General features: G+C 36.8%; 1 protein-coding gene across 3 annotated transcripts in view; it reads left to right on the forward strand.

The window, feature by feature from the left end:
* The window catches only part of SLC13A1 (solute carrier family 13 member 1), a 49,996-nt gene that overhangs the window by 11,108 nt on the left and 25,560 nt on the right, over positions 1–13,328 (forward strand). For all 3 annotated transcript variants that reach the window (XM_038153355.1, XM_038153357.1, XM_038153356.1), the window contains exon 2: positions 12,077–12,210. In XM_038153355.1, the coding sequence (XP_038009283.1) occupies positions 12,112–12,210 (99 nt within the window). In that variant the 5' untranslated portion in view covers positions 12,077–12,111. The remainder of the gene's footprint in view (positions 1–12,076; positions 12,211–13,328) is intronic.

The following is a 13,328-nucleotide window of genomic DNA, read 5'->3' on the forward strand; positions in this document are numbered from 1 at the left end:
GAACACTCATTTCAAAGGCATGAGGTGTTTCAAAAATTAAATTGTTCAGCTGATATTGGCTTTGGGAGCAGCTACTGGGAACGTAGCCTGGCCATCTGAACAAGTTTCAATGCATTGCTCTCACTGACCTGAAATAATCTGTGGTAATTTATTCCTGCTTCATATCTGCCACACGAGGCTAATAACTGATGTGTGGCAAATCCATCCCCTAAATCTCTCTTGAAAGCCCTTGTTGAAGAGACCTTGCCCACCACTGGTGTAAACTGGCAAGAGCCCATTAACCCTGGAGGCTGGGGCTCAGCCTCACGTGACTGATCTGGCTGCCCTGGAACCAGGCTGCTCAGAATTATATCTAATAATAAAGTAATGGCATCTTTATGCATTTTTTAATATATCTTCTTAAGTTCAATTAAGAAATCTGATTCTTTCCACAAAAATGGCTTGGCCATACAATATTAATATAGAGCTTTCTTTGAACCTGAGAAAGCTAATTATTTCAGAATAAAGGAGAAGGGGATAGGGCAAGTCAAACCTCATGATTAGTGCTCCCTGATCTTTCATGCTGTTAGAGTTTAATACCGAATTAAATTCAGATGAAACAAATTAGAAGAGCCCCAAAGTATGGTTCAGCGCAACTCTGGACCTGATCTCTGAGCTTGATCTATTTTAAAAGAAAGTATTAATGGTTAAGCAATTACTGATTAATATTTTTCTCTTCTGTATTACTTTAATAAACACATTACAGAAATCGAAGTGGGATTTTTAGTGTGATTTCACGTATGAATTTAAGTCTTTATTCACTGGAATATGTTTTCCTTGAAATACATGTTTTCCTTTATTGTTTATTATATGACAGATACAAATACGCTCTCCTCTTAGGAGGCTGATCTTGCATCCCACAAGAAATCAACTTTTTGTAAGAAAAAAACCAATTGCAACATGGCCTATAAGTCTCATGTTGCCTATATCATGAGGCATTAAGGGGATTGCCCCCCAACTCAATGAAACCTCCTTATCCAAATTAAGAAGAATGCATACTAATTCATGTAGATTAATTCTGTGAATATGAGAGAATTTGCACTTGATGAAAACACAGTTTTCATCTCATGACCTTTTCAAAAATAATTTTTCAGGTGATTTTTTTTCTGCTTCTCCAGTATTCCCTCAGAGAATTCCTGTGAAAAGAGGTGATCTATGGAAATACATTATTATCAAGCAGAATTTACTCTTCAGAGTTGAGCTTTCTTTAACATGACAGTCGTAGGCTTTTGGCATGGGCAATGTAAACAGGGGACAATGCAGCTGCAGACAGAAACATCCCAACACTGCTTCTGAATTTTTAGCTGCTCTTAAGACATGCTGATAATGACATAGCTACCCTAATACTCTGTGATTAATTTCTGTAGGTAGTAAAACACATACACATGGATATAGGCATAAAGAGGAGAGCAGAGACTGTCTTCACCACTTCTGCTCCACTCTGGTGGAGGCTGTTTGCCTGCAGACTCCTCTCATTACTGCAGCTTCAGCCTGAAATTTAACTTTGTTAACAGGAAATTTCCTCAGCCATGCTGAATGGGAGTGGAGATGTGAAATGTGTACTAGTACCTTTTCTTTTCATTCCAGCAGAAGCTTGAACCTGGCCCATTTTCCTTGTACTGCTTGGCTTGGGGCATACTAGGAGCCCACACTCAGCGCCAGCGAAGTGCTCGGTGTCCTGGCAGTGCAGGAGACACTCTGCCAACCCAAGCTGTGAGTCTTCTTACCCAGGAGAGTGTTTGCTAGGTCTTGACAGAATGAGGAAAAAGAGGAATATGTACAGTTAACTCCAAGGCTTCACAAGTCAGTTTCGTTGCAATCTGAGTTTGTTTGCAGCAGCAAAGGGCAATCGGAGTACTTGTGTGGTTTGTTTTGATGGTAGACATCATAGAAATTTTTAATGAGAAAGTTAAGATGACAAAGAATCCCTGAGTAAATACATTTGTGCCTTTATTGTCCAAAATTAGTGTAAGATTAGGAAATAATGTTTTGAATAAGACATTGATCTGGCTGTGAACTATTCTCAGGACCTTACAGAAATAAATTACTGAAACAATGCTATTGTTGATGATAAACTGATCACTGAAAGTCCCAAGAAAGTCAAAGAATGACTGAAAATTTAAGAAAGGAAGAAGGAAAACAGAACTGAAGGTTGGCTAAATATATTACTGTCAATGAGAAAAATGTGGATGTGATCATCTAGCAGTTTCATAAAATTTATTTTAAAAAAAGAGTACATAAGAAGACTGACAGAAAAGATTTTCCCCTGAATCAAAAGTACTATAAAGTCAAACATTTACACATTATAAGATGCATTTATTCATGTGGGTTTTTTTACATGTGGGCATTTATGACAAACAGATATTATTCAGAAGAACAAAGTTTTAATGTGAAGTTTTGGGTCAAGGTGGGAGAAGACCTCATAACGAATTCTAAAAATCTCCAAAAGATAAAATTATGCAGAAACCTGAATAACAAAATACCACCTGGGGGAAAAATGTGAGAACTTACAAAGTGTATTAATAAAATGGAAATATAAATGTCTTTTACTGAAAGGAAGTAAACTGTTAAAATCTTTACTAATTTAAAAAGAAGAAGAAAAAGTAGGACTAAATCTAGGAATGATCTGTTTAGAATAATTATGCCACTGAAAAATTTCATATTGTTACATCTATCAATTAAAAGTTCCTACATAATTTTGACAAACTACCTTTATTCAATTTTGTGTTTCACCAGAATAAATTTATCCAAGGAAATGAATTTGAGCTTTGCTCTAAGTCAAGCACAATAGTTAATGGTTTTGGCTGATTAACATCTTTCCTCAACAATAACACAACCAATCAAGCATCTTAGATAAAATCCCTCATGGTTGATGACATTAACATGTCATCATCACACAGACAACATCAATTATGAGAAGCATAACTCTAGCACTTCCAATTATCTGTCATCACCTGGAAAAATTAAAAATGAAAAAGCTAACAAATGATTGGGGAAAGGACTTAAATATTTTTCTTTCTCATGTTGTGTCTCTACAGACGTCATTATGGTATCACTGACTTGCATTTTATTTGATAAAAGTCCACATAAAAAGATTTTACTGTCATGAAGGGAAATTCCATGCAAACAAAGACACTTTTTGTAGTGCCAATGTAGCTAGAATATTTTCCTGCTGCTTTTGCATTCTGTATAAAAGCAAACATAGAGCAGTTTGGGTTGGAAAGGACCTTTGGAGAATATCAAGTTCATCTCCTGCTGTGAGCAGGGACATCTTTTACTAGACCAGGTTGTTCAAAGTTCATCCAAGCTGGTCCTGAATGTATTGACTTATGAAAATTAAAACCCTTACCTGGGAGTTATATCATGCACTAATTTTAAAACAAAATTCCTCCTCCAAAATGATAAAAATCAAAAGTATAGGCTGGTGTTTTATCAGAGCACACTTAGTTTATTTGCAGCTCAGATCGTTTGCTGACAATTGTGGACTATTTTCAGGCATATATTTTGAAATTTATTACCAAGCCAGTGTTTTGTAAGTTTGAGGAATATTCTTAGCACTTTATGAAATGAAGTCTTATAAAGCTGTGTTCACCACAATCTCTATCCTTTCATGAGGAAGGTGCACATTTCAGTGGGAAGGGGTCTGAAAACTCTGTGCTGTTAGAGAATTAGGCCATGGTGCAAGACAAACAGTTCTGCCTTTATAGCTGCTCCAATGTGCACATGAATTCTCCCAGGCTGTGAGAGTGTGTCTTCTGGAAAGAAGGCTTGTCCATGCAGATCCACTGCAGGTTTAACTTTGGGTTCACACAGCACCAACTACACATCATTCAACAAGAATAAACATGGACCTGCATTTTAAGGAGGCAAAAATTGTAAAATGATAAATTAGGCCTAAAAATGCTTCAGGTTTGTGTTCATTTTGTACCAAGGGCACATGACAGCAGCCCAGAGGACATGTCTCTTACAGAATGGTATTGTTGCTTGTTCAGTCAATGAGTAGAGTATGCGAGTATGCAGGAAGGTGAAAAACTTGTGAAGGCTTCAGGCTTTTCCCAGCCCATACTGGTTATTGGCAAGAGAAGTTTGCCAGAGCATGACAGGTGTCATTTCCCAAAAGGCATGTGTCTGTTGTCTTTAAAAGGAGCACATTGGACACCGTGCACAGGAGTCTGAGGCATTCAGTGAAGCCTCTGGAATGAGGGTGGAGAAAACCATTGGGCAAACTGGAAGCATGGCAGCTCCTTCATCAAGAGGACTGTACTTACAGAGAGGTCCTGGCCAAGAAAATAACATGCTGTGCAAGCCGAGTTACAGGCTTGCTTGACAAGTGTCCGGGATGGGTTCTGAGTATGTGGAATTCAACTCACCTGGTTAATGTCATGCTCCATCCAGGAAAAATTCTCAGCAGAACTTGTTTGCTGTAGGTACAATATGTCATTGATGAAGCTAAATTGCTTTCAGCTCTGAAGTTAAACTGCTTACAGCTGCTTCAGAGGTGAAGTGAAGCATTATCAGGGAGCTGTTTGAGAGAAGCAGATTGATGTACAGACAGAGTTTGTATAATGAATCTCAAATAGCTAAGACTTCTTAAGCTCTCAAGGTTTGCTTCACATGTAGGAGACCCATATATAGGCCCTTAATTGTTTTAAAATCCCATTATTTCTTTGTCTTTTACTTTTTTTTTTCATGAACAGGAAGTTTAAGTGTAGTTTATGTCTTAGAAATTCTCCTTTGTGTCACTGGGCAGGGATTCCAGTGGGAAGTATCACACAAATGGAGTATCCAGAATAAATGAGAATATTGTAGAACCTCTGTGCTATCTAGCATCAGTGGAAGAGAGAAATTTGTTTCAGAAACTTGGAAGAACATATAGTGATTTTTGAAGCACTTGAGCTGAAGTACTTGAACTGATTCAAAGAAAATGGCTCTAAGTACCGGTCATCTTGAAAAATCACCATACTAAAGTGCTCTAAGTACTGTGAGTTTCTATTCAAAGTGAGAAAGAACATGTTTACAATGCATAGTGAACTTCTTGCTCATTAAAATTTTCAGTGTCGAGTTGATTGGATTTTGTTTCTTTTCAGTTTGTTTGCTTTTATGCAGTAAGGAGTGTGAAAGTATATTCCACATGTCAGATTCTTTCCATTCAGAAATACAGACTGAATGTAGGTATAAAATGTGTTTCTCCTCTCATCATAATATGATGAAAATTGATTTAATCTGGTTTTTGTGAACTGCTTCTCCAAAAAGTGTCAATGATCTGTTTCAAAGAGAACTTTCTCAGTTGTTCTGTAGTGTAGGAAGAGAAATGCAATGAACATTATGAAAATAAATGGGGTTTAGTGTTCTTTTACTATTGCTGTTTAGTATGGCAGGTCAAGAATATAGGAATACAACACCCAAATTATTTGAGAAGCCTCCAAAGTCTCCATATTCAATCTGCAGATAAATATCACATATTATTCAGAATTTTATGCTATTGAAATTCCCAAAAGGTACTTTTGTTTTGATTCTTTACCTCCTTTTCCCTACAAATCTCATTGTCCCTGACAGCATTCTGCTAAGCTTAGAAGAGTCTGTTCCTTAGGAGATTCTTTGAAAAAAGAAAACACAGAGTTTAAAATACAATTACAGCTCCATAAAGATTTACTAACTTAGTTTTTAGAGCATTTAGAGTTGTTGGAGCAGTTGTCTATTATCATCTTGGATATGTACTTAGAAATTGGAAAACATCGGGATGGGACATGTGACCACACATCCAATTCCACCACTGTGGAACTGCATTCAGTGCAGCTCTTTCTTCTTTCTGCTCTTTCTGCTTTCACTTCTATAATCAGAAAAAGAGAAAGAGAAGGAGCATTTAATTCTCTCTATATGTTGTATGGGGATGTTAATAGAATTTTCAGTTCCAAAAGCTTTTATGTTTTTGAAGAAAAATAATGAGCAGCAACAATGGGAAACAGCCAGGCAAAATTTCCTGTGCCTGTTAAGAACTTTGCAGAACCTGCAAGTTCTTGGGGAATTACTGCTTTTGACTTAATTTTCATGCTTTCTATTTAGTGAAAATTTATTCTCAATGGCATCTTTCTAAAGGTGGAAATCAGTGTTGGGTACAAAAGACATTTAATTTTTCTCTGGCAATAATGACCCCCTTTGATCCCAGCCACTGGCAAATTAATACACAAATAAAATTAGAGATGGTTTCCAATTTTTTTTTCAATGATAAGCAGTGAAAGCTAATTATTCAACAATACTAATGAAGTTTAAAATACTGATAAAATCTTGTTTTATGATGTACATGCAATAGCCATTTTCTTAAACCCTAAGACCAAAGGAAAGAAGATTGTTTCTTTGCTCAGTGCTCCAGGTCTTTTGTAGCTATTCTTGACTCCAGAGAGCTTAAGATTTTTTCCCAAACAAGCAGAGGATAAAACAAGTCTGCCCTACCACAGACATCTAAAAGTTAGATGCCTTGAAAAAGGTTTCGTAGTCAGTGAAGAGAAACACCCTGTAATTCACTTCAGCCTGGTTAGAGCACTTCTGTTGAGCAGGGTGGGAGTACTTCCATCTATCTGTGGGTTGTGAGACAAAGGTTATGGTGACCTATTTAGATATAGAAATGTAAAATCTGAAGTAAATCCCTCAACAGTGCTTACCCAAGCCATTTATGGAGCTTTCTTCTCTTTCCCCTACAGAGTAGAACTTAGTAACTTCAGAATTCAAGTTTTTCTATATAAAAAAAGTTAACATTTTTGGTAATGCTTTTCATTTTTGTTATAAATAATTATAATTTTGAAAGTCATTAATATAATTTTGTAGAAGTATAAATCCTTCAAATTTCTTTGAGAAGATTGTTTTATTACATTTCTTTGCCCTGTTTTTCCACAGATTTCTTCCTGTTGAGTTGTACCTTATTCATCTTACAGTTCTTCTTGTGATATGTGGTATTTCTGTTTACTATAATTAGTCATATATTTGTGTAAAAAAAACTTCCCTTCTAGATTAGTGTGCTGCTCTAATATAGTACTTCTCTCATTCTATAAACTTATCCTGGTAGTCCTGAATGATCGACCTTTGACAAGGAAATATTGATTTTTCTTTTCCCCCTTCACATTTCTGTGAATCCTGCCTTGCTGCATGTTGTACTAAATTCTGCATGCTTTGAAATTTTCAGGAAGTATTGCTTAACTGAAATGTTTTTCTTGGTCTGGCAATATTACCGTACTGTCTGTGGTGATCCAAAGGTTTTTAACTTCATGTTAAGATGGAGAATGGTATTGTAACTTACAAGGCCATTGACAAGGTGTGGTGGGTTGGCTCAGTTCACCAGCTCAACACCACACAGCTACTCAGCTGGACAGGGTAGACAATAGGAAGAGCAAAGGTGAGAAAACCTGTGGGTTAAAAACATTTATTAAGCAAAATAAAGAGGAATAATAAAATGGAATAAAAATTAATACAAAAGTAAACACTGGCAACCTCCTGCAAATAGGTCAATGCCCAGTCAGGCTCTGAGAAGTATCATTCATCCCAAAATACCTGCCCCTGCCCAGTTTTTATTGCTAAACCTGCTTTTATATGGCAGAAAATATCCTGTTTAATCAATTTCTGTCTGTTACCTTTGTTGTGTCCCCTCCTAACTTCTTGCACACCTTCAGCCTCCTCACTGGGAGGCAGAGTGGGAATATCTTGATGCCATGGAAGGACTTCTCAGCAATAACCAAAACACAGTTTGTTATCCACATTTTTAGTCGCATTTTCAAAACATCACATGGTCCAAACCAGCACCATGACAGACTGCCATGAACAAAATCCATCCATCCCATCTCTAGCCCTTAGTCCATACAATGTATGCCATGCTCAAGTCTTACATTATCCAATGCAACCTTACTAAGCCCCACTCTCTTTCCTGTCATGTGATACATATATATACAGATATGATTCTCATAGTCTATGGATCACCCCTGTAAAACATTCATAAAATGTCCATTGAATTGTGCGATGCATGACTTGGCCTTCATGTGTTGTGGTGGTTGCTCAGGACAGGAGAGATTGTGTTAAATTGTTGCCTCATGTTGGGTCATTGCAGTGCTTGTCTGTCTCCTCGTTCTCCATTGGTCCAGGTCATTCTTGACATAGTACTTCCTATAATATGGAAATCAAATCACATTTTACATTCCCTCAGGGTTTAATGTCCTTGGGACACACACAGATATCCCCATTCTTCCACCTTACCCATGAGTTGTATCTAGGTCTTTGAGCAAATTGCGCTATAGCCCTGGCTCCATCACCCTTGACACTGCTGACCTTGGGTATCTGCAGGTGCCTTCTGCCAGACTCTCCAATGGAGTTGTGCTTCCTGGCAGCAGCATAGAGAGCATTTCTCTCACCTAGTCCTGCCTGGAGAGGCCCATGGGGACTGCATGAACTATATGCTGCTTGATCTGTGCATCAGTTTGTTGTTCAGGGCTTCAGACAAAACAGTTCTCTTGGATCACTTAAGAGAAAGAGCTCAGAATCAGACTGAGAGTCCTGGAATATGCATTCTACAGAAACTCATAGTGCCTAGGAAAGGTGTTTGGGGTTTTTTTGTTTGTTTGTTTTTGTCTGCCAACCACTGGGGACATGACTTCTGTCTCATTGTACCTGTTGGGGTGTGATGTTGCCCCTCTTGCCATCTCATTTCCCATAACTGGATCTCTCATCTTCCTTCGTTTTATTGAAAAATCAGCGTTTGGAACAACAAGATTTTTTTCTTTCCTCTTCCTCAAATACTTCTTCTGCTTTGTTGTCCCACACAACTGTGTTTTGGAGCATACAAGGCCTTCTTCAAGTATTAAAGAGAAATAGCAGTCCTCAACTAAGCTACAAATACAGCTATCTACACAAAACTTCAGCATAAAAGGACCATTGCTACAGGCTTTTCTGAGGTCTGAAAAAAAAATGAACCAGAAAATTCAGCTACTGAGAAAACACACAAGGGATGTCCATAGTTAACTCAAGACACAACAAAAATAAATTAAGCTTTCCAAGAAGGCTAGGGATTAAGAGATCAATGCTGACCCAGATCAGCTAACCGTGGGTAGCACAACTAGAAATATTCTTTACCCTTAGAAACTCAGCCTCTTTTAAACCTTTTTCCAGTGTTGCAAATACGTCCTTATTTATTTTTCAAATTAAATTTATATTTTTTCATAATCATTCAGTAACACCTCAAATCACATTAAGACCACTTTTATCTTCGCATGCAGAGCTGTATGTTTAAAGTTCTTTAAGCAGGATTGCATACCCTCTCTTGTTCCTTCTTCCTGCCTGTAAGGAAAGTTTTATCCCAGTTTACATTCTTTCAGAAATCCTCCAGCTCTCCACCATTAAACTTAGTCCACTGCACATTCATTTTCTCTCCAATTGGTCTATCTATTCTCAGGTTACCTGTCGAAGCTTGACTGTCCAGAAACATCTCAACATATGTTTGGAAGGAAACTTTCTCCGTGTAATGCCTTGTTCTGCCCTGACCATCTCTGATAGCTGACTAGGGACCTGAGACAGGTTTGAGAATTTCAATGCTAATTATGCAGGACAATTTCTACTCTTTGTCAGCAATATTTTATTTGAATCAATATTGGAAGTGTCTTTTCTCCTTTGTTCTGGACTTCTATCTCCACGCAGCATTTTGCTATAGCAGTGATTACCTAAGAATGCTGAAAAAGCAGATTTATGGTCTACTATCAGCTAGAAGGTCTTATCTTTGTCCTGCTGATTACGAGTTTATGATTCAAAAACATTAAAAAAATATAGGCTAGAAAACTAAGCAGAATAGACCTCTTAAGGATGCCATTTGAAATATCTTTGAAGTATGAATGCATAACAATTGCAACTGCTCTTCAAGAAGAACATTTTAAAAATAATTTGTACACACAGGCATAATTTCCCCTAGAGCATTTCTTCTATGCTTACCTCTGACTTGCTCTTAGTTTATCTAAAAAGTTTATTGAAGTAAAATAAGATGCACATAATTTACATCTTTGGTCACTAAGTGAATTGCTCGAAGAAAAAAATAAAACTAAATTGAGTTCATGTGACATATTTAATTTCCATTTCTGTCTGATCAATTTTCTAGAAATTTGTAATACTTCAAAGTTTTTCAAGTATTTGGCATAACAAAATATATTCAAATATATTCTGAAATAGTTCCCAGATTACTGTATGAATTATCACCCATGAATTGTGTGTGGATTTCCTCTGGAACTGTTGACTTGAATACATATATTAAATCTAAATATTCACTACTCCCACCATCACTTTCCCCATAGTGTGCTCCGTTTTTCATATTAAAATTAATTTGACTTCCATTTACCTTTGTAAAGACTTAAGCAAAGAAAATGTTGAATACTCCAGCACTGTCTGCAGTTTGTCTTCCCCAATTTTTACTTAATCACTCTCCTCTAATTTCCTTTTAGTTCTGATACTTTAATAGAAATTTTCTTCAACTTCTCCAACTAAAATATATTTCATATCACAATCCTTCTGAATTTATCATTCTACATGCTTGTTATTCCTTTATAGAACAGATTTTTCCAGGTCTCACACAATTCTCTTTGGATTTTTAGATATTTGAAGATTTCCTAATTCTGTCTCTGAATTCTTTAAAAAAATTTGTCTTTATATATTTAGAGCAGCCCCTTTTGAAAGTTACCAGTTCACTTGAACATCTTTAATCCCTTACATCATCTTTCCATGAAGTCTCAGTCTCACCTCCCTAGGTTGTATCAAAGCTGTTTTCCCAATTGCCCAGTAGCAAGGCTGTTATTTTATTTTACTTTCTCCAGTTTATTTCCCACCTTTGGGTTTTCAGTCGATTGCTTTCTGACAGTCAGATTTGAGATACTGCTTTCCCATAGCCAAAGTCCTACCTTCCTAAAACCAGAAGTGTGTGCTCAACACCGACAATCTGATCACTTCCTTTGCCTGCACCTTGACACGTGGGATTCTTATAATCAAAAGGTTATATGGATAGTAAAAAACTACCTATATAACCTGTCCTTTGGATGCTTCTGATGGCAGCTCAACTCCTTATCTGTCTCCTCTTCTGATTTTCTGCTTCATGTAAGATTCTGAGCACAAAACAATGTGTTCTTACCCCTTTTAATCTTCACCACAGACAGTGTACAAGCTTCTTTCCTGTCTTTTCCTGTTCTTTATGTGGTGCTATTTTGTTGCATTACAAAGACAGTACCAAGTGTTCTTTTTATTGAAAATGGGGAAAATTCAGGCAAAAGGATTTATTTATTTTTGACTTTTGTCTCAAAAAGTTTCCTACTCTTAGACTTCCCCAAAACTTTATATGATGTACAGAAAAAAGAACTTACCCTTTTTCTGCATGAGAAGAGAAAATGATCTATTCCCTGCCTGGCAAGACAGGAAGAAAGGCCATGTTTTTCTCATACACTTTAGATTCTAGACAGATAAAACCAACAAAAAGGCTGAGGCTGGAAGGGACTTCCACAAATCATCTAGTCCAACCTTTAACTAAAAGCAGAACAAAGTTCAGGTCAGGTTGCTCAGCATCTTATCCTATGAAGTTTTGAATACTCCACAGATGGAGAAGACAATGAAGAATTTTTAATTCTGTTCGATAAAATTATCTTGCTTATGATTTCACATAAATGCCCCAACTGGTTTTGAACATTTATTTTATGTATGTTATATGTTTTGACTTCCTCCGGAAGTCAGCAGTGACTGGGAGAGCACTGGAAGGTTTTATTTTTCTGACTGTCTAGAACCTGTTGTAATTACATAAACTTGTTATGAGGAAGAGCAGGGAGAGAAAGTCCTGAGAGGGCTGACATCTAGCCTTGGTTTAAGACGGACACTTATCTTATCAACCTACTGTTAATGAACTCACTAAAACAGTAAAGACCCAGATTTAATTTTAACTTGCTTTACTGGCCTGCTTTAGCAATGGCTAAAGGTGATAGCTTGGAAAAATATTAATCAGAGTCAGCTATTTAAAGTCAGACATGTTTTTTGGCAGTTTCTTCAGGGAAGTTCATCTAACAGCCATCAACCATGAAGATTCTTAGCTACCTCCTGGTTTACCGAAGGTTCCTGCTCATTGTCCTCACCCCACTGCTTTTACTTCCACTTCCACTTATCATCAAAACCAAAGTAAGTGACCTGTTTGGAGAGATAATTATTTTGCACCTCTATGTAATGATTGAGATTCCCGGACTGTTTCAGATTAACAGAATCACAAATAGTTTGAGTTGGAAGGGAGCTTGAATGAATAAGGATATTTGCATTGAGATTATTTTTGGGTCAACTCAGTGGATTTTCACAGAAATGTAGAGAAGACAGCTTCAACATAAAACTCTGTACTGGATGCATGAAGCTCAGAATCACATATTTGTTTTCTTACATCTGGACTACATTGAAATATTGTTATCATTGTTATTTTCTGGACTCTTTTAAACAGCTCTGTATGATTGACAATGGAGATGAATTGTCAGGAAAAGAGCTGCAATTTTTGTTTAATAAAGGATTTTTAAGTTCATCATATTTTGTGTTGTCTGATAGGAAATGACTGAATTCAGTGATCCGACAAATTCCCTCTGGTTCCTAAATATTGCAAAAGCTATAGTTTTATTTTACTTGAAATAAATTCTGGCATTCACTAACTCTTGCAACAACTCCAAGTTGATGAAACAGCTCTCTAACAATGTCATTAGTGACTCTATATGGTACAGCTCTGATGCCAGCAGATTAAAATGGAATTCTATGATGTGTTATCATATGTGTGTTATGCATACCATGTATGATGATACATGAAAATTTGGTTCAGAAGTCTTTGCATCACAGTTGGATGGTGGTTACAGAGCAATGTGCTTCACACTCTCACATCACAGTTCCAATATTTCAGTTTTCTTTCTGAGAGGTAACTCATGGGAGATTCTTCATGTGGTAGGACTTACGTGAGATGAACATTTGCTAGGTGAACGGATATTTTCAAATTGTTTCATACATAACCCAAAATAAATGATAGCCACAGCTGACTGACTTGGGTTTCATATTGTTGTTTTCCAGTCAAAGGTTCCAAGAGCTACATCATTAAGCTGCTCCTTTCCCAGTACAAAACATCTCTGCTGTTGCTGAGTAATTTCATACCCTAACCAGGGCACTAAGAGTTCCAAACCATTTTCCTTAAAAGCAGAAATATAAATTTAAAGCTACACAAAGAATATTTCTAATACTCTGGAATAAACTAGATTTAATTCACCTCACTATAT

This window comes from Motacilla alba, chromosome 1A (genome assembly GCF_015832195.1).
Source record: "Motacilla alba alba isolate MOTALB_02 chromosome 1A, Motacilla_alba_V1.0_pri, whole genome shotgun sequence".
NCBI lineage: Eukaryota > Metazoa > Chordata > Aves > Passeriformes > Motacillidae > Motacilla > Motacilla alba.